The sequence below is a fragment of the Eschscholzia californica genome, unplaced genomic scaffold (assembly GCF_041429995.1).
Source record: "Eschscholzia californica isolate CP2 unplaced genomic scaffold, dmEscCali1.0.p SCAF_2, whole genome shotgun sequence".
In the NCBI taxonomy this organism is placed as follows: Eukaryota; Viridiplantae; Streptophyta; class Magnoliopsida; order Ranunculales; family Papaveraceae; genus Eschscholzia; species Eschscholzia californica.
Window position 1 is genome coordinate 66167230 of NW_028238309.1, and position 21431 is coordinate 66188660.

Genomic DNA, 21431 nt, shown 5'->3' on the forward strand with positions numbered 1-21431 from the left:
GTCCAATTCATAGGAAAAATAAAAATAAACAAGAGGTTTAAATGCAAAATTGTAGTTTTTTTTTTGATGAAAAAAATGCAAAATTGTAGTTTTTTTTTTTTGTTGAAAGTGCAAAATTGTAGTTGGAAAGAGCAAGTTGCTTTTCTTTAACAAGAGACCCATACAAATATTTCCTTCTTAAGAATTCCTTAGCCCACAGAACTAATAAACCAAATAACAATCATAGCACCTTGTTTTGGACAATTGGATGTCACTCTGTCTGTCTCTCTCCTTCTTCTAACAAATTTTAGGCTGAATTTGATGTCACTTTTTCTCATCAACTCTTATTAATTTCAACCAAAAAAAACTCACTAATTAGAAATTCTGTTGCTCGGACGGGTTCGGGCAAGAATGAGCCGGGCTCGGGCGGATCGGGCTTGGATAAGTCGAGCCCGCAGTAGGGAGTCGGGCGGATCGGGCCGGACAAAACACGCCATATTGGTGCCCGTAGCCCGTCCGAGCCCGGCTGCCCGAGCGGGTTCCAACGGGCTCGGGTTTTTGAGACTTAAAAAATATTAAAAAAAAACAATTCTTTAATAAAAAGAAATTTTGTTGGTACTAGTAATTCTTGATTTTGAACTCTTTCTATTATAAGAAATAAAACCCAGTTTGGGTATTGATTTTCCATTAAAATTTGATCTAAGAAAACCTAATCAATTTGGAGTGATGAGTGTGAGATTTCCAGGTCCATTAAGAAGTATGGTTGAAGAAGCCATGAAATGAAAAAATAAACAAAACATACAACAAGAAACTACTAATAATCTTTAGATTGAGTTATTGAAATCCTAAAAATTAAAACCCAGGATCAAATTTTTACTGAAACTCAACTATATGGGATTACCAGAGAGGGAAGGAGAGAGATTATCATAGGGTGAAACCCTAAACTAGAAATTTAGGAAAACTTAGACTACAAAAAGATCTTAAACCCTACATCTTCATACGAACAGATCTGATTTATTAAACCCTAGAACAAACCCTAAATTTCCATAATAACAAATCTTCAAAAGGAGATTAAACCCTAGATTAACATTACTGTCAAAATAATAAACAAAATTACAACCTTAAAAATAAAAAAATTCATATCATCATCATCATCATTTAACAAAATACACCCATTTGAATCTCATATAAGAAAAAAGAAAAACAAACTACACAATCTTTTATTGTCTTTACTCATACCCCACATGAAGAAGAAGAACAGTAGAAGCAGATTAGAGAAACAATTTTACCAACCATATTCGTCATCACTCTTAACCCACATGAAGAAGTAAATTGTAGGATGATAAATTAAATAATGAGATGAGTGTTTAGTTTCAATGGTTAAGTATTTAGGGTTCATTGTGGTTTATGTTTTAGTTAGAGAGAGAGAGAGAGAGGCAGAGAGAGGCGGACAGAGAGATAAATTGTAGTTGAAAAACAAGGTTTTCTATTGGTTGGAATGATAAAGTAACACTTAGAGAGTCTCAAGTAGACACTCTCATTTTAGAGTTTCTCTCTCTAGACACTCTCTAATAAATGTGTCCATCTCATATTATAGTGTCTAACAAAGTGTTCCATTGGAGATGGTTTTTAAACAAAAATTCCAAAAAGTCATATGTGGCACTCTAAGGTGTCGTTTGGCAACCAAAAGTAGAAGTACTTTTACTTGTAGTAGAAGTTCTTTTGCTTTAAAAAAGTAAAAATGTTTCAAAAATATATTTGGCAAAAATGTTACTTATAAGTAAAAAAGTCAAAAAGTTAGTTTGGTAACTCAATTTACTTTTGATAACTTTATTTTTCTTTTTCATAGAGATACTTGATTTTAATTGAATTTATTTATGATTTCCACGATTACTCATGTATGCAAAGTAGTGGTGATATTGGTGGTAGTGGTGGTGCCATGAAGGTATAGTTATGGGGTGTGCTGGTGGTTGAGATTTGATGGTGGTGGTGGTGGTAGAGAGGTATGATGGTGGCAGAGGTGGTGGTGGAGGTATGATGGTGGCGATGATAGTGAAAGTATGGCGGTGGTGGAAGTTTGATGGTGGAAATACGGTGATGGTTGGGATACGGTGGTGGTGGTGGTGGATAAGGTATGTGAGTGATAGTGACGGAGTTATGGTGGAGGTGGTACGGTGATGGTGGTAAAGGTGGTGGATAGGATATGTAGGTGGTAACGATGCAGGTATGATGGTGGTGGTGAAGGCCCTGTGGTGGTGAAGGTATGTTGGTGGTGGTGGCGGTGAAGGACGGTGGTGGTGGTGGTGGCGGTGAAGGTACGGTGGTGGTGGTGGCGGTGAAAGTAAGGCGGTGGTGGTGAAGGTACGGTGATGGTGGTGGTGGTGGAGCTATGAAGTAGTTATTGTCGAGGTGTGGTGGTGTATGGTGGTGGTACGAAGGTGGTGGTGGTTAAGGTGTGGTGGTGGTAGTTGAGGTAGGGTGGTGGGGGAGGTGCAATGCTTGTTGTGGTGGTGGTGAGGGTAGAATGGTATGGTAGAAGTTTAGTTGTGGTAATGGAGCGAGATAGACAAAAAAAATCGTCAAGTAAAATTCATGCATGTCTCAAAGAAAAGTTACTTTACTTTGAAGTCAAAAGCTAAAAATTTTAACTTCAAGAAAAAGTCAAATTTTAACTTAAATGAAGTCAGTAATTTTTGCGTACCAAACTAACTTTTTGACTTTTCTACTTAAATAAGTAAAAAAGTAACTTATTTTAGTGTTGCCAAACGACACCTAAGTGTTAGAGATTGAGTGTCCCATTGGAGATGCTCTAATAAAACTCACTTAAATGCTCTTATAGCTTCACAGTTTACCTATTTAAAATGCTTCTCTACTTGTTTCATATTCACAAATTGCCTAAAGACACATTCTCTCCCTCTCTCTCTCTAGACATCTTTCTCTCTCAAAAAAGTGGGTTTGTGGAAGGTTATTGGTTTAGTAGAGAGTGAGAGATGGGTGGGTTTGGAGCTGAGGTTTTGTTGAGAATGTTGAGAAAATCTGTAATTGCTGGATTCACCTGCATTTTTGCTCTGGGTAGGTTTCTTTGCTAAAGCTCCCCCCCCCCCCCCCCCCCCCCCCCCCCCTCTCTCTCTCTCTAATGATTGCCCCCAAAAATGTAGGCAGAAATCTGAGACAGATTCTAGAGATCAAGAAAAATCCATACTTTCGACAGAAATCTTTTGTGATTTGCTGTAATTTGTGCTCTTCTGATTATTTCATCAAGTGAAGTGTAAATTACGGCAAGCCACATGCCCACATAGGATTTCTGCCCAGAATCTTTTTTTTTTCTTTGTTTTCGTTTTCTAACGTTACTCTTAGGCGAAATCTAGTAGTCCGCCTTGGTTTAAAAAGGAATTCGGCCGACTTTTTCGGGTAATACTAAGACATATATATCAACTGAAAGAGTAATTATATTAAAATTGTTGGACTAAAGATTGAATAATTTGGGTGAAGGGGGGCAATAGTGGGAGTAATTACAGGAGCATTAATAGGACAAACAACAGAAACAGGGTTTGTGAGGGGAGCAGGAATTGGTGGTGTTGCTGGTGCTGTTGTTGCTGTTGAGTTGTTTGAATCTTTCCTTAATGGGAAATCATCATCATCAAAGGTTAGTTATTTAGATGACATCCAATAAACAAGTAAACAACTTTCCGAAATAATCTTAAATGACTATTTTGCCCTAAGCCCTAAAGTTTGTGTATATGTGCAGATAGGGATGTTTGGTAGCCTAATAAATGGGAAAATATTCAGGGAGTGGGTTTGTCCAGCAATGCTCAAGGCATATCAATGGCAAGTTAGTCTTCATTTTAGAAAAAAAACATTAGATTGAAGTAATTAAACTTACATTAACACCACCATTAATGATGAACTAGTACAATTTCGATAAATCAGATATTTTCGACATTAATGTGAGCAGAGGAATGCCTCCTAATTTTGTTGACAGACTACCCAAGTTCACAATCACTCTTAGCAACACAATGGATGCATGTGGTTATAGTGTCTCTTGCTCAATTTGCTTGCAGGCAACTCTCTCTCCCTCTCTCTCTCTCTCGTTAAGTTTGCGGTGATCCAACTCAAAGGACCTAGACCTTATATTATTGGTTGCTAAATCACCCTTCTCCCATGTGGAACTATTCTCACACATCCTCTCACGTATGGCGTTGTTTGAGCCTAGCATGTATTTTTTTCTCTTTCGGGTGATGTGGAGCACGTATGGCTTTTAAGTCTATCACGTGTGGACTTAGCTCTGATACCATGTTAAGTTTGTGGTCATCTAACTCAAAACCAAATGACAATGAGTGGGGAGGACCTAGACCTTATATTATTGGTTGCTAGATCGCATTGCTCTCATGTGAAACTATTCTCACATCTCTCTCTAGATTTATAGTGTTGAGTATATATATGACTATTGCTTGGTTTTGATTGAATTAGGACTTCAAAGAGGGTGAAAGTGCAAGAGAACTTCCAAAATGTAAACATTTCTTTCATTTTCTCTGTATAGAAGGATGGCTAGTCATACAACAATCTTGCCCTGTTTGTAGACAGGATGTTCAATACTCACATTAAGATTGTGTTTCCCTATGATCCACTAAACCCTAAGGAAACACAGAATTCGTACGAAAAAGAATCGAATTAGAACTGAAAACATAGAAGGCCATCTCCAACAGAGAAATTTCTTTCATTTTAATGTAATCTTGAAACATGTAATATGTGAACATCAATTTGTATCAATATGAATTTACAGAATGTGTTGTTTATAACTTTTGATCTCTATAACAACTTTCGACACAAAGACATAATGGAAGCTCCATTAACGATTCTTCTCAAACCAAGCTCCATCTGAAAGACTTATCTCCACCCTCCCCAGTGGGTTCGGAAGGACTCCGCCACTCGGTAAACCTGGATTCTGATACCATTTGTGCTGTAGTCTTAGGCCTTCCTCGGCCCGAAAGGTCTTGGGCCTCTTTCAACCCAAGAACTCGTTCAATACTCAAGAGGTGAGACTTTCTCTCATCCCCTATCACAACGGACTAACTCCGATAATAGATTGGTTGTGGGAGTGGGGGTGGTGGACTGGTGGTGGCGCCTCAGTTTTTCTTAATATTAAGGCGTCCACACAACAAAGACGACCTAACATATGGGAATCTATCGAACACATTTAAGACATGGAAAATAGTCATGGATGAATGTATCACATCAAGATCCAACAAACACCGATCAAAAGAACTCAACAAATGTTATTAATAATCATCAACATTACTTTCACATATCAGATTACCTAAATATAACATAAGACACATGCGTGGGCACGTACGCAAGTGGCTTCATCGCCCTAGGCCCGTAGAATAGAAACTTAAGTTCTTAAACAAGTTATTCTAATAAGCTCTAAGTATACACTTAGAGTTACACACAAAAGCACACATAAGGGTACCTAATTTCATGGTTATTAGACTTCAAGTCCTCATCTTGAGAGAGAATCTCATTACTTAGTTCTCTCTAGATTGATTGAGATGATTTATGCTGGTCACTTAGTGGCCGATTTACTTACTGTACAAAACTCCATTCTTTCTTCATTTTCCATTGCTACAAGCAGGAACCTAGTTAACATTACTAGCTTCTTCCTTCTTTCGTTCATCTTCGCTAACTTCTTGAATACATTTTAGATGGATCTCATACCCACAATTCATGCACTGGTAGGCCCAACCGGAACCTTGTTCATCACACTCACAACAGATAAAGGGGCCTCCTCCAGAACTTGCTGAGACCAAATTCAGTTCATGTGGGTGCTTGATATGTTTGAAAGTTCCCGGGTAGTTATTGGCTTCTTCATCTAATTTTTTTTGTATCCTTCGAAGTTGATCTCTTGTGAAAGGATAAGCCATGTCTAAATGCAAGTTAATCAGGTTCCTTCCTTCTTTTGTTACTGTCTTTCCATCAGGCCCAATAATGATCAAACTAGGAATTCCTTGAACATTGAAATACCTTATTAGTGCTTTAGTCGTTTCGTCATCGTAAGGTAAAGCGAGCCATGGCATAGTCCCGTAACAATTAGCAAATCCATCTTCGTCTCTATCGATCGAGATGAAGACAATCTCAAAATCCTTTTCATTACTTTTTAGTTTGTTATAGACGTCGACTAATCTCGGTGTGAATTTTTCACACGGTGGACACCACAAGGCTGAGAAGTATAAACCAACTGTTTTCCCAACCAATTCAGAAATTGGTACCTGCAACTATCATTTAGAACAACTATTAGAAACTGCGAGATCAACTAGTATAAACTGCGACAATAGTCTCATATGAACAAAGGGTACTCTCATGACCAAGAATACCAAACCTACCGTCTCTCAAATCATTGCCAAATTGGTTTTGAGTTGGATGTCAGCAAACTTAATATGGTATCATGCTGGGCCTACTCGTGATAGGCCGAACGACCAGACCTAGTCACTTCACTCGACAAAAGAAAAGGTGATAGACTCAAAGAATGGTCTTAACTGTGATTGGGCGTATGATAATAGTCACACGTGGACAGAGGGTACTCTCATGACCAAGAACATATTATTAAGGGTCTCTCCACTCATTGCCAAAGTTAGATGTTGACAAACTTATTAGGGTACCGGACTTAGGCCAAAATGGGAGCACACACCCCATGTTACTCAGCAAAAGGACACGCGGTAAAAAAGCACATGCAGTGAATAGTCCCACATGAACAAAAAGATTCGGCCTATAAATTAAAAAGAATATAATATCTAGGGTCTCTCAACTCGTTCCTAATTGGTTGTGAGTTGGACGTCTACAAACTTAATAAGATAATCCCACATTGGGCAAAGAAACAACCCCAACAAAAAGATCACTATCTTGAATAAATTGTAAATGCTATATAAAACATACAAACAAAAAATCCATATATACCTGTTCATTTTGTTTAAGAACAAAATCTCTAGTCTGAGTTGAAAGAAGCTTTTCAATAGTTTGAGATGCATGCTTTTCTCTCTCTTCATCTTCCAACTCTACAACTCTCTCAAGAGTAAATGGAAATGCCCTATCTCCATATCTATAAATTAACTCAACACCCTCACTTTGAATTGATTCACCAAATTGATCCAAAATTATAAGTGAAGGAATACCCTCAACTTGAAATTTTGCATTCAATCTCATCTTTGTTTTAACATCATGGTAAGGTATAGCAAGCCATGGCATAGTTTCATAGAACTTCTTAAATGAAGTTATATCTTCATCTGAAGATATATATATTACTTCAAAATTAGATCCTTGTTCATTAAGTTTCTTATAAATGCCTGATAATATTGGAGTAAAATCCTGGCATTGAGGATACCAGTTTGCTGAGAAATATAAACCTACTGTTTTTCCTTCTAAATCATCAACTTTCACCTGCAAAATTTTAATTTTCACAACCATTTTTCAAAAATAAATAAGATAACTCCTGAAAAACAGTAAAAGTTCTCTATCAAAATAATAATACAATTTCAACAAAAAAAATAAAAAATAAAAAATAATAATAATACAATATTAATGTGGTAGTGCTTTTTTTTTTCTCTTAGTCAAATATGAAATCTGATTCGAGGTCTGAAATGTTTTGTACACGATTTAAGAATGGTTCTTTATGTCTGTCTAATTATTTATGTCTGATTGGCCCCAAGAGTTGATTTGAGCTGATTTTGTGTCTAATCAGTCAGACGATTCAAATTCGTAAGAGTCAGATTCAAAATTAAGATGGCCTGTTTGGGTCCGTCTATTGATGTCTGACTGGTCAGAAAGATGTCAGAAAGACTGATTTGAGCTGATTTTGTGTCTAATGAGTCAGAGTATTCAAACAAGTCTGATTCGGAAAACGATCACCACCTACAACTTCCATTTGTCCACAACTTCACAAGTGAGACAGAGAGTTAACAATTCTTCTGTTAGATCCCTATACATTTCATCTCTTTCACTAATTTGTGAAAGTTTGGGCATAAACTCATAGTATTAGAATTAGATCAAATAGTCTAAATTTGGAATGAAGAAAGATTATTTTTTAAAGAAACATTACTTCGAATATTTCCCAATTAAGCAATAATTACTTACCACCAATAAACAACAAAGTTAAGAATTTAAAACCCCACTAAGCATTTTTTTTTTCAAAAAGATTGATGAAAAATTTGAACATTATAAGCAAAACCCATCAATCAAATAATTATAAAAACCAGAAAATACCTGATCCCCAGAAGGAGAAATCAAGAAATCTCTAGTTTCAGATGTCAACAAGAGATAGGGAGAAGAAATGGTCTTATTTTCTTCAACATTAGTAGTGATTGTAGTTGAAGCTTCCATTGTCATATTATTCACTCTTTCTCTCTCTCTCTCTCTAAAACTTGTTTCTCACTCTAAAAACTCTTTACAAGTGAATGGAATTGAGTTGAAGGTAGAAATGAATGATCAACATTTAAACAGAGTGAAGGTATAGAAAGGGTAAGAGAAAAAGCTACTTTTGATATGAGACGGAAATTACTGCCTCCAACCAATATAGAATAGTATAGGACACGTGTCAAATGAATAGAACTTAGAGGAGGGCCTAGATTATATACCATATTATAAAGAAAAGGATTCCCGGACCGCTCCCAAGAACGTCCGGAGTCCGGACTACAGGTGTACGTTCAAGTTTTGCAAATATCGAGATCTTTTGAGAGATCCCACTATATATCTGTGCGAGGCGGCGAAAGCGGGGATCCTCAACCCTAGTAAAGTACCGAGAGCTTTTCAGAAGTTAGTGGAGCCTTTGCCAAGAACAAACATCCATACTACTATCAAGTGACAAAAACAAAAATAATATTGACAACTACTAAAACTTGAGGGGTCCTTAGCTGAGTATTTTCGATTTAACGGAAGATTTTTGATGCAATTGAACGAGAACGCTACAGTTTCAAATTTCCTTATTAATGGGCAATGTGAGTTCCCTGACTACTTAAGACATAACCTAAATGAAATTCTTCATGGGCTGCAAGAGGTAGAAATGGGGGGTTTAGACAAGGACAAGGTAGTCTGGAAAGTTTTACCATCGGGAGACTACACAGTTAAAGATACTTATAACTCAATAAGACGGAAAGGGGTTCAAACATCATGGTCCAGATTGTTATGGTGTACAGAGGGAGTCCCTAAATACTCTTTTGTAACATGGATTGCACTCAAACGGGGAGTAAAAACGAAGGCCAAACTACGCACATGGAACCTCGAAGTGGATGAGGTCTGTCCACTTTGCCAGTCGGGTATAGAAACCGATGAACACATACTGTTCCAGTGTACTTATTCGATAACAATCTTGACTGAATTGTTATCATTGTTGGGCATTAACCGAAATCACTCAGGAGTTTGGGCTGAAGAAATTGAATGGTGTGTGAATGAATTTCGAGAAAACTCGATCCTTGGTCGGTTGGGGAGTCTAACCTTCACAACTTATGTCTATCATATTTGGCAGGAACAAAATAATCGAGTTTTCAGAAGCGAGAACAGACCAACAACAGTGGTATTGAGAGACGTGATCAGAAATGTGCAAATGAAGGCCATGGTCTGGAAACGCAAATCAGTCGCAACGAGTGATGCTACCCAAATATTAGATCGGTTTAACCTAATAATTTCATTGGCTCAAAAGAGTTCCAAAGCATGTAAATGGCAGGGACCAGAAGCCAACCGATGGAGCTTATGATTCCTCCTTTGCTGGGTTTGGAGCTATCATCAGAGATGCCCAAGGCGACGTAATAGTTGTTTTTGCTGCCTTTACGTTGAACAGGCTATCAGTGCTAACTCATGAACTTCAAGGAATCCGATCAGGTCTCCAGCTAGCCCATAAATTTGGCAGGAAACGAGTCCAATTGGCAACTGACTCGGCGCTGACTGTTTCCATCCTGGCCAATATTGTGAAATCACCTCCTTGGCAGACTGCACGGTTAGTTAAAGAGATTCGGACTTTATGGGGACAGTTTGAAGAATGCTCGATCAAACATGTGTTTAGAGAGATTAATCAGCATGCAGACTTCCCATCAAAGAAGCGACCAACTGGAGGGTATTTGGAAATGTTACAAACTAAATTACCGGAGGAACTTAAGAAGATCGTGAACGATGATAAAAGGGGTGTAATTAGAGTTAGACAATCATAGTTCGATTTTTGTTTAGAAGATTTGCTTATTTTTTGATTCAGTTTTTTGTTTAGGGTAGGGTCCCTTCAATAAAAAAAAATTTAGTACATGACACATGTCAAATGTATAGAAGTTAGAAGGGGGACTAGTTTACATATTATATACTATATGATATATTATATTGGTATGGTATATTAAGTCATATCAATACAACAAAATGATTTGAGTTAATTCCTATATAGCCCCCTACTTTGTGACCAGCTTCCTTTATGGCCCCCAAATTTTTGTAAATTCAAATATGGCCCCCTATTTTCATTGAAATGTCATAACTACCCTTCCCATTAATATATTTTCAAAATAAAATTAAAAACAAAAACCTAAATTCCACCTCACTTCCCTCTCCACCACTCATCTCTCTCCACGTCACCTATCTCTCCAACTCACCTCTCTCTCTCTCCAAGTCAGCACTCTCATGACTTCAAACTTTAAAAAAAAAAAAAAAAAATTATTTTTTTCACTCACCTCTCTCTCTCTCTCCAAGTCAGCACTTCATGAAGGTCGCCGGCCGGAAAATTTTCCGGCCGGCGACCTTCAAACTAAAAAAAAAAAAAAAAATTTTTTTTTTTTCACTCATCTCTCTCTCTCTCTAAAGATTCCGGCGAAGGGGGTTTCCCTTCGCCGGAATCTGGTCTGTTGAAGAACAGACCAGATCGGCCTGTTCTTCAACAGATCTGGTCTGTTCTGTTGAAGAAGTGGGTTGTTTAATCTTTCATCTTTAAGTATGAGTTCATATGAATTATCAAATCTTTAGTAACTATTTTAATAAAAGTTTTGAAATGGAAACAAACAACAAGCAAATGCTTGAACGCAAACCAATTCATTCAACCCATTACATTAGATTTCTTTGCTACTTTTACAGAAACATTAAACAGATAACAGGTACTGGAATTCGAAATCGTATGGCATTTTTTCGACAATGTGAGATATTGTGCCACTGCTATGACCTCTAAGAAAATCCACCATTAATTTCCTTAAAGAACAAGAAGTGGGTAGCTGGTGCCAAATCCATTCGATCAAAGAATCGACATCTATTGCAAAATCAAGCAAATTTTGTAGCAGAAGTTCAGGGATCACTAATTTCTTTGTGCTAATTACTGCTATTGAAGCTTGTAAGTACTCTAACTTTGATTTCTCCAGTTCAGCTAAGACACATTCAGCCGTGTATATCCGAATCTACACATACGAAACAGTTTATATATCATTAGGCCGACATGACCCATAGTGAAACAACCAAATCGGTCATAAGTTGGAAGCTATTATGTAACTTGCCCTAGTTTGTTTTGATTATCAGCTAAACTTCTTGGTAGAGGATGGTGTGATTTGGACATTACAAAAAGTTTTGTTGGACTTGGAGTAGCTTCAAGTTTCAGTTTCGAAAATATTTCTTTAGTTGCATATGGTTAGTCAATAGAGGCACCTTTATTTTTTCACTCATCTCTCTCTCTCTCTAAAGATTCCGGCGAAGGGAAACCCCCTTCGCCGGAATCTTTAGAGAGAGAGAGAGAGATGAGTGAAAAAAAAATATATATTTTTTTTTTTTTAGTTTGAAGGTCGCCGGCCGGAAAATTTTCCGGCCTGCGACCTTCATGAAGTGCTGACTTGGAGAGAGAGAGATAGGTGAGTGAAAAAAAATTTTTTTTTTTTTTTTTTTTTTTTTAAGTTTGAAGTCATGAGAGTGCTGACTTGGAGAGAGAGAGAGAGGTGAGTTGGAGAGATAGGTGACGTGGAGAGAGATGAGTGGTGGAGAGGGAAGTGAGGTGGAATTTAAGTTTTTGTTTTTAATTTTATTTTGAAAATATATTAATGGGAAGGGTAGTTATGACATTTCCATGAAAATAGGGGGCCATATTTGAATTTACAAAAATTTGGGGGCCATAAAGGAAGCTGGTCACAAAGTAGGGGGCCATATAGGAATTAACTCAAATGATTTCGACTACCTTCCACTTTTTGACCCCACATCTGGCCTTTCCAGTACACTAATCGAATGGTTCGCATTCATTCTTTCATTACTTTAATACTTTCCTTGAGAGAGATAAAATCTTGGATATTTATTATCTTTTTGAAACTTATTTTATGGGTACACGTGTATTGGTTCTTTTGTTTTCATTCAATTATTTATGGGGTTTGGGGATATAGACAATTAATGTTTAGGTAAGGACAACCCAATGTTTGATGAAGGTCTATTTTCATGTGAAAAATAATGGTTTTCCCTTGTTCCTTTTGGAAGTTTCATTAAGAAAGATGGTTCATGTTGTTGACTACATTTCATCATGTTCTCTCCCTTTGTAAGTGATATAACTCAGTACTATCAATGTGTGGAGTAAGACTCTATGCTAAGGTCATTTTGGCGCGCTACAATGAAATCTACTTATAGGAGAGAAAGATGAAGCTCGACTGCTTCAGTACATTGGGCGTATGAAGAAGTGTGATCGTTATTATCGTCAAGTCTATTAGACGGTAGCTAACATTCCTTTCTATTACACGTTAAGTGTTTCTGGTATAATTGTCTTTCTTTGTATATAGAGAGATCTTATCACTAGTAAGATTGATTACATCAATTGAATGATACACTACGATTGTGATCTTCTCCTTTTCATTTCTATTTTTCATTCGCTGTCAATTATTCCGTTATGGCCCAACTCAAAACTCACACTTGTTGTGATTCATTCTCCATAATACTCGAATCGTTTTGAATGAAAATAAATGAGATTAATCTGAAATGAAAATATACTCAATAACACATATTATTTAAATTATTTTCTTGGATTACTTTTTTTGTATCCGACAAATCTTTTTGAAAGAACTAGTGAATCTTTGGCTTAGTTATCATATAAAGTAGGCTAGATGAGCATGTAATTTTGTGTTTGATTGAGATTTTGTTGGATGATGACTTATATCTTATGTTGGCCTTAGTTGCCTTACCAATAATGCTGGTGCCCACAATACAGCTATGAGTGGGGTTCCATTTCACTAGTCACATCAAACTCATTCGTTCACTCTTAAGAAAGTGCTATGATTTCATCTGTGTTTGTAGGGCAAATATTTCACTTTATAAAACAATGACACCTATCCTTACCGATCAAATCTCATTTTCTATACAAAGGTGCCCTTGTCCAGTTGTCCGCTATAGGGCCCCAATGTTCGATAGGAACTCAACATTAAAATTTAGATCCAAAAATTTAGATGGGAAGATAAGGATTTTGCTTGGAGTCTAACGGAGTAAGAATATCACAACTTTTTTGCAAACGAGATGGTGTACTTTGTGCATAATATTTTGATTTTTATCAATGGGAGGTCGTGTGTGATAACCCTAGCGATGTTTACATATTAGAACCTTGAACTCTTGGGCCAAGGTCTAATCATGTACTCGTGGTACCTGAGTGGAATCCAATTCTAATGCATACGAATGCATCTCTTAGTTATTGAGAACCGTTGGGTTCTTAAAAGTTTCTTACAATCGTAGAGAATTGGGAATCCTAGAAAGCTAGGATTATAGCTAACTGGGGAATCTAAGCTCAAATTTAGATTAGTCTCCTAAGAAACATAAGAGATAAAGTTGGTGCGTGAAGGAATATCTCATTGTTTTGTGATTGCACAAGCACTCGGAAAGCATATTTCTCTTTCTCTTTATAGTTTCATTTCGAGACCAAACACTAGACATGTCACATCTTATATAATAAAATAGGCCCGTCGTAAGCTTATGCCAGAGATAACTTAGACCATCCCTTATTGTTAAGAGTTTGATAAAAGATCAAATCTAATTTTTAAGATACAATTTTTATTTCTTTAAGTAATTTTGGGGAAACAAGGGAAAAACTACGAGAACAAAGGAGGTTGTTTAAATCATTTAATATTACGAGGAAAAAATGGAGTAGTTGCAAAAACTACCAATTTCCAACTATTATAAGCTTTCCATTTGATAAAATAAAAGATAATCAAAACTACCAAATCCAACATTCCCCGTACAGAATGTTAAAGCTAAGTTCTTCGACTCAAGTTGTAGTTCAAACTTATTTGTTTGTTCTGTGAAGGCGCTAGCCAAGAAGGGTCTACTGCGCCGAACGGAGTTGGTGAAAATCTGGTACTCATAATGAGAAGAGGGGAGATTTTATAGGCGTACCTGTTACTACTAAGGCGCCCCCATAAGCTCAAAGAGGTCATGTTTAAACAGGGCGCCTTTAGAACTTTACATCCGAATACAACCACCTCAACGTGGACATTGGGCCTAGTTATGTAGCCCAGATAATGAGAGCATCACTAGGCCGATGAAACTGGAGCTTTATAGGAAAGTTCTATAGACACCCCAATTTTGCTACATCCACTCAGAAGTGCCATCAACTTCAAAATCTAGACTCCATAAACTGTTAACTTGGAAGAAGCCCAAGCTCCATTGGTGAAGTGATCACCTACCTCGGGTTCCTTATGGGCGCAAGCGAACAAGCTTACTGGGGTACTCAGACCTTTTAAAGCCATAAAACTGGAACCACTTCGACCCGCTAATTCAGACTCATAACTCCGCCCTGACCACTTTTACGAACTAAGAACCGCATAACATCTCGTTAAAACCTTCATTCAGTGAAAGAGGTGAATACCACTATATGGTCTTGCCTCCGTGTCGATAGATCATGTCAGTATTCCTTAGCTGAAGTGGTTACAAAGTTAATTTGTACCTGTAGCCTGTAGGAGGTCTTGGGTCGAGACATGGATACATATATTACCTTTCCAAAAAAAAGTTGAAAATGAGGGTCAAGTAATTTGAGCTTGATTAAGCCCATAAACGTTTCTCTTGTTTCTCAAAACTAATTCTAAAGACAGCCTCTTTGGAGATGTAACTCAACACTCGCGGCGTCTTTAAAACTTGGGACGAACATTCTCCTTTTCTGATAGTTTTTCATTTTGATGAAATTTTTAGTAGTGCTTGTGAATGATTTCTTGTAAAATCAGTTTCATGTGGTTTGTGAATCGCTTGGATAATTTTTCATCCGAAATATAAAACCTGACTTGGGGTCTGAATTATTTGAGTTAAATTTCAAAACGTTTGCTTTTGTCTGTTTCGTCTGAGTTGTATATTTGTGGTGATTTTTTGGTCCATTTAGTTCAGACAAGTTATATTCAAGAAAAAATAGTTGTTCCTCTAACTAATGAAATGAATTGATGGGTTATTGGACGCTTTCTATTTTAATGAAGAATAAGCAGAAGAAATAAGTAGACTGGCGGCTAATTTTACCTTAGACGTAATTTATTCCCAAGTAGAAGGAGCTTCCGATTAAGAACCACATGGTCCACGTGCTTATAACATTAATAATTTAGTCTTCTATTGTAAAAGATTATCACAAATTCTCGATTTAGATCTAACACATATTTTAACATGATTCTTTTACCAATTTACTATTCCTCTCAATGTATATTAAAAATATGTATAGTACTTAGTCATGATCAAGTCTAATCTACCAGTACATACTTCTCTCACTTTGTTTGTAGTGGACAAATAGATACTAGAATGGAAAATCAAATATTCAAATTAAAATAAAACTATTGCTTTATATTAAATTAATTGTTCCCACAGGCCACAAGACATTTAAGAAAATTTAAATAATCAGCCACCACTATGACATTTTTTAAGATTTTTTTTTATTTGTTTATATTAGTTATGGTCTGTAATTAGAATTGCTTATAGCAAAAATTATGTTAATTAAGGAAACTAAATTTGACGCGGTTAAAATATTGAAGTGGAATATAATATGAAGGTTGCAGTTGTTTTGAATTGTGTTTTTTAAAGCCGTTTTTTTTAATTTTTTTTTAGATTGAAATGAATTACGTTAACCATCATGATAATAACGAATTTGATCTACATTCTGTGTATCGTAAAATAACGAAATAAGATCAGGTCAGCATGGATGTACAACAAAAATTGTACAACAAAAATGATGACACCTTGTAAGGCTGCCTTGGGAAATAGCAAACCCTTCATTTTCTCCCTTCTATTTATTACCTTTTAGTTTTATCTTGTTAGATTTATGGTGTAGCAAAGTAATGGCTCTAAAATTCTTGAAGCCAAAGACCAAGTCTACTTCTTGAAAAGGTAAATGAAAAGGCATCTAATATATGGAGTACTTCACCCTCTCACTCGTTCCCTATTCATTACTTTCTTCCTCTTATGCTAGGGTTGGGGCAATGCCAAGTTGTGCACCATCCTTTAAAAGGTTGCAATTTCTTTATCACTAAATTATGGTTTAGGACATTGTTTCAACAAAAAAACATAGTTTAGTTCTTGGATGACATCTCATTGTTTAAGATAAAGATATTTTGGAATTTTATGAAATGTACTGCACATACTACAAATCATCTGTACTTGAACAAAACAATATGGTGATGTCACATAATGTATTATGATCTCTTCAATTATCTTGTATTGTTGTTTACATCACTAACACCCATAATTAACAAACGTAACGATACATAAACCCTAGTTAGATTTATGCAAGATGAGATTGGTTCTGTATAACAGTGTCGTTTGTTCATTCGTCAGTACCCTATCTCTTTACCTAGACAAAATTGTCTCGCTTTCGCAAATATTAACCTCCTTTGAGGGTCCTACTTAGCTATTTAAATCAACGGTTGTTAAGTAGTAAGCTTCAATATTTCGTTTTCTCAATTCTTAACTTCACTATAGAATGCAAAACACTAAGGAAATAATGATTAGAAACCGACATACAACAATGAAATTTCATTCAATATAGTCGAAAATGGAACACATTAATTCAACCATCAAATCCAGTCTGACTCCAAACGGCATCTCGAACCCGTCTCAAGTCCCTACCTTTAAGAGTTCGACCCACACCTTCAAAAACCGACGTAGTTGTATGGTTACGACCCCCACGTGCTAAATACTCGTGTGGTGGAACACGTTCAGATTCATCATGGTCGTCCAATCCATCATCAGAGTCATGAAATGACTCGACCGAGTTAACTCGTAATATCTTCGACCAGTCCGGTACATTCACAGGAGCCGACGAAGCTGTATGGTGCCCATTGGTCAACCCAGTAACCATATTACCTTGTTGGCTCCCATGAAATTGGTGCACAATTCTTGGGGAAGAAGTCTTACCTGCTGAATCATCAAAGGCTAAAGAAAGTCCACCTACTGGACGGTTTTGATTAGCAAACCATCGTCCATTTCTAATCATACGGTCACCATTACTCCTAGTTTCATTAAAATTCCAACCATTGGATACGTCGTGCTGTACCTGATCATCATCAACCATCGACCACACATCATCTTCACGAAACTCTAATCTATCCGAACCGGTTCCATTTGATTGGTTCTGATTGAAACCAAAATTTCCTAGTAATCTTTCATGGCGATTGGAACCAATTTTCCGGTTTTTCGCCATTAAAACCGTTTTGGGTTCTATGCTAACCGGCGACCGGAATTGAAAAATTCCGACGACCCAAGTGGGGATTTTGATGTTATAATAATATAAAGGATATATTATATACTACTAGTAAGTGTTTATTAAATTTCTCTCTCTCTCACTCTGTAAAGGAAGGAATGTGGTCATTGCTTGCTCACCTTTGTGGGTGTATTTATATTGTTTACATGAGGTCTTTTCATTTACATTTCATTTAGTATGAATTTAGTCAAATTCCAATCAAGAGGGAGTAAGAAAATTTTGACACAATAACTACACATGAAAAGGTGAGTGAAGAGACATGTTGATTGATTTCACAGAATTTTATTTATTCTTAAATGTAAACTAATATTTTTTATAACTAGAGCTTAAACCATTTCGTCCGTCTATTTTTTAAATAAATTGCAGATTTCTAAGACATCCGGAGACGTTAGAAGCCATACATATAAATCTCAATGTCATCCTAAGAGGCTTGAAATCTATTGTTTTGTTTTTATTTTATTTGTAAGTTGAATAAATCTTGAAAATATCAATGATATCGTCGAACCTGAAACTTTGGAGTTGCGGCGTGGGTGTCGTCGGCCCACCTTTCCAAGACGTGGTGAATATTTTTTTTTCAATTATACATTATCTTAAAATGAATTGATAATCATATAGGAAATAATAACTAACATAAAATGTCAAGTAAGAATGAACAATAGTCTAGCTAGTCAATAGAAAATTGAATAACACATGGTCCATGATTGTGTTTTAAGTCACTCCCACCAAATATAGCTCTTGATGAGCAGGCAACAAGTTGGGCAAATGGGGTGGAAATAGTGTAATTCTTGACATTAGTCTTAGCCATTGATTTGATTGAATGATTTAAGAGTACTATGTACTACCACCAATTTGATCTGATTTTGATAAAATATAAGTCTGTGATATGTCGGACCACTTTTCCAAGGTAAGTAGTGGGTACTACAATTTCATAACCAATTACAAATTTTTATTTTCTTTTTCTTTTAGTTTGGTTCAAAAAATGATATGATCTCTTTCATTATTAATTTTCATGAACTTCTTTTGCAAATTTAACAATTCAAAATAGTGATTGTAGCACTCCCTTGAAATTTTGGAGCTCAAACAAATGAATTAAATTTGTGTATATGAGAACTTGTTAGATGCATGCAATAGTTAGAAATAGTCTAGATACAAAGTCGTCATTAAATAAACATAAGTGTTGATTAAAATTGTACGAGATACAGTTACTAACATTTGAAGATCAAACGAAACGTACAATGTCTAAATTCATGGAACACTATATAAAAAGGTTTATATCTAAATAAAAGACTTATGTGGTTGTTCAAACAAACAATTATGTAAGGCCATACAGTTTATTTTGAACTAAAACAGTTTCGTAAGGTTCAAAAAAGATAAACAAATTTTTATCTCAAAATTCAATGAAAATTAAAGGTTTCACAAGATCTCCAACTGCACACTCGGTACATTATACGTTTTATCGAAGATGAAAAGCAAAAATGACACTCGCACCCTTAATTCATGAGGTATAAACACCAATCCATCTATTCAATGTAAAAGTTTTTTCTTTCACAATTCCAGTATGACTTTCCTAACAATAATAAACGTAATGAAAGAATGATACATTATTTCGGTAAGAATTTCCTATTTTAAACATTGAACCACATTTACAAGTTATATGTAAAAAGTAACAAATTAAAAGATTGATTTGATCTTTTTTATATAGAAATAGAAGATGTTAAAATATATGAAAATTATGAAATGCACGATGGAAGGCTAAGGAGAAATGGTGGTGGGCCAAATTAGACCCACAAAAGAAGTATTGTCGTTTTTGAAGTAAACAAAAGGACTCAACATTACATCATTTTATGATAAGACTTTTGTCTATTTATCAAACTATATATTGGTAGGGAAAGGAAAAAGATAAAAGATATTTGATTCCTTTTTGCCAAATAAGTGATTCATATTTAAGTTGCTAGGCTTGATATCATAGCTTCTTTATAATATTATATAGGAGTAAGTTTGAAAGTGGGAATTGAATTATTGAGGTGTGAGAAATAAAAATGACCTATCAAGAATGTAAGGGTGATCTCTTCATCAAAAAAAAAAAAGAATGTAAGGGTGAAAGTAGTATTATATATGTGTACAAACAAACATGTATTGTACACATTTATTTTACTTTAGATTTTAAAGATTGCAGTATTTTGAAATCAACTAAGATGTTGAAGTTTAAAAACACATATCTTTATAGTTTCACCTATTTGTGTGACGCCCCAAACATTAACAATATCATTCTAGTTTTTAGCCCTCCAAACCCAAATCAACAAATACGGGGTCTTGTTCCAAGTTGTCAACACTCTCACGGCCAATGTGGTAACATGAAATAGTGGCCATCCTTCTGCTATACTTGGACCTATTGGGGCCAAATTTAAACTGTTGGCTACTTTGATTGACAGGGTCTAGGCCCAATCAAACTTTGTTTGATCATGGCACCACAGCACCACACCACCACAGCACCACTATTATTGTTACTACTATTAGAGTGTCAAATCATTATTGATGAGAAAATCCAATCAACTTCATCAATTCAGTGTATATTGATTTGCAACTTGCCCTGACCCATCAGTGAGCATGGTCCTTGGATGACATAATGTGATTCATTGGCTAATACCCCATATGATATGATGTTTTAAATTAGCTTATTTGGAACCCTACTGACCCTAGCCCTAATATCTTGCCAACTCTACGAGGAATCTATCAATCAATCTTCTTTTGGTTTCTGTTTTAGCCCCCAATTACTGACTATCTTACCGTTTTGGCTCCATAAGCTTCCTACTGTAAGATGATGAGGTGGCGAGAGGGAGAGATGAAGTGGAGGAGAAAGGCGATGAAATATAAGAGAGAGGGAGAGATGAGGTGAATTTATTTTTTGTTAAGGTTTTGGTTTTTGTTAAGGTTTTGGTGAATTATTTTTGGCCCCAAAGGATATTTCTGTAAAAGAATTGATATTCTTTTGGTCTTTCGAAACCAAAACAAACTGTTAGACACATATGAGACGAAAACGATTCGTTGGTCACAAATTGGGTTAAAACAGAATTAGCCCATCCTCTCTTACATATTCTTACAAATTGTAATGCTTAATATGGGTGTTATCTTAGATTAAGTTATAAAGAGAAAATAGTTTACAGCTCATGCATGAACTCTTAGTTTATTTAGGCATCTCTTGGCGTTTTATAAGTGATTACTACCATATTAGTAGGTACCCACAATTGCATTAGTATTATATATGTTTAAGAAAAGTTAGGTTTTGGTTATTTTAGTGTACCATCATTATATAGCTTATAGCTAGGTTTACATTCACATTTGTTGAAAATATTACCTTTGTCAATTGTATTTAGTTCTCACACTAGAGCATCTTAAAGTACTTTTTAAGAAAGTAACAAAAAGAAAACAAAACTATTAATTCCTTGTGATCGACTTATTTAGAGATGAAACAACTTTTTCCTAAAAACTTTAGCAATGGTTTAGATTATTAATTTCTAACAAAATTGTAAGCATATCGCAAGATAACCAAGGAACGACGAGTTGGGGTGTAGCCAATCCATTTGATGTGACTATGTTTTGAGACGTTTAAGCAAAGGGATGGTTGCCATTATATGTACATGTAGAATTTTTGTATCTTCCTATCATATTGGAGTTGGTAAATTAGCTAACCACATCCAATTACTTGGCCCACCATTCGTGTACTTAGTACTAATATGTTTCCTATATAAGCTAGATATAGGGTCTTTAT

The 21431-nt window shown here is 35.8% G+C and overlaps 4 protein-coding genes across 6 annotated transcripts; 1 reads left to right on the forward strand and 3 right to left on the reverse strand.

Moving 5' to 3' along the window:
* Positions 1-2867: 2867 nt before the first annotated feature.
* On the forward strand, positions 2868-4764 carry LOC147560469 (NEP1-interacting protein 2-like). 2 transcript variants are annotated; one of them, XM_086662619.1, is made up of 4 exons: positions 2868-3051; positions 3483-3625; positions 3728-3811; positions 4450-4764. In XM_086662619.1, exons 1-4 carry the CDS (start codon positions 2970-2972, stop codon positions 4582-4584), a joined length of 444 nt encoding a protein of 147 aa, XP_086518745.1. In that variant the 5' UTR covers positions 2868-2969; the 3' UTR covers positions 4585-4764. The 2 variants fall into 2 exon arrangements, with proteins under 2 accessions (XP_086518745.1, XP_086518747.1); XM_086662621.1 differs by having other exon boundaries at positions 3728-3807.
* A 473-nt stretch (positions 4765-5237) lies between these two features.
* On the reverse strand, positions 5238-8581 carry LOC147560470 (putative nucleoredoxin 2). Of its 2 annotated transcripts, none has more exons than XM_086662618.1 (3): positions 8233-8581; positions 6931-7410; positions 5238-6245 (listed from the first exon to the last, which is right to left on the reverse strand). In XM_086662618.1, exons 1-3 carry the CDS (start codon positions 8353-8355, stop codon positions 5616-5618), a joined length of 1233 nt encoding a protein of 410 aa, XP_086518744.1. In that variant the 5' UTR covers positions 8356-8581; the 3' UTR covers positions 5238-5615. The 2 variants fall into 2 exon arrangements, with proteins under 2 accessions (XP_086518744.1, XP_086518743.1); XM_086662617.1 differs by having other exon boundaries at positions 5238-6251; positions 8233-8569.
* A 2491-nt stretch (positions 8582-11072) lies between these two features.
* On the reverse strand, positions 11073-13620 carry LOC147560471 (uncharacterized). Its single transcript, XM_086659292.1, has 2 exons — positions 13585-13620; positions 11073-11381 (listed from the first exon to the last, which is right to left on the reverse strand). Exons 1-2 carry the CDS (start codon positions 13618-13620, stop codon positions 11073-11075), a joined length of 345 nt encoding a protein of 114 aa, XP_086515418.1.
* A 3300-nt stretch (positions 13621-16920) lies between these two features.
* Positions 16921-17908, reverse strand: LOC147560472 (protein S40-6-like). Its single transcript, XM_086662622.1, has one exon. The coding sequence runs from the start codon at positions 17600-17602 to the stop codon at positions 16970-16972; it is 633 nt and encodes a 210-aa protein (XP_086518748.1). The 5' UTR covers positions 17603-17908; the 3' UTR covers positions 16921-16969.
* Positions 17909-21431: the final 3523 nt, after the last annotated feature.

Coding starts and splice junctions, on each gene's coding strand:
- LOC147560469 (XM_086662619.1), top strand. CDS start 2,970: ATGGGTGGGTTTGGAGCTGAGGTTTTGTTGAGAATGTTGAGAAAATCT. Junction 3,052..3,482: donor CACCTGCATTTTTGCTCTGG/GTAGGTTTCTTT, acceptor GGGGGGCAATAG/TGGGAGTAATTACAGGAGCA. Junction 3,626..3,727: donor GGAAATCATCATCATCAAAG/GTTAGTTATTTA, acceptor GTATATGTGCAG/ATAGGGATGTTTGGTAGCCT.
- LOC147560470 (XM_086662617.1), bottom strand. CDS start 8,355: ATGACAATGGAAGCTTCAACTACAATCACTACTAATGTTGAAGAAAAT. Junction 7,411..8,232: donor TTTCTCCTTCTGGGGATCAG/GTATTTTCTGGT, acceptor AAAATTTTGCAG/GTGAAAGTTGATGATTTAGA. Junction 6,252..6,930: donor TTCTTAAACAAAATGAACAG/GTATATATGGAT, acceptor TCTAAATGATAG/TTGCAGGTACCAATTTCTGA.
- LOC147560471 (XM_086659292.1), bottom strand. CDS start 13,620: ATGCATTCGTATGCATTAGAATTGGATTCCACTCAG. Junction 11,382..13,584: donor TAGAATTGGATTCCACTCAG/GTACCACGAGTA, acceptor TCGTATGTGTAG/ATTCGGATATACACGGCTGA.
- LOC147560472 (XM_086662622.1), bottom strand. CDS start 17,602: ATGGCGAAAAACCGGAAAATTGGTTCCAATCGCCATGAAAGATTACTA.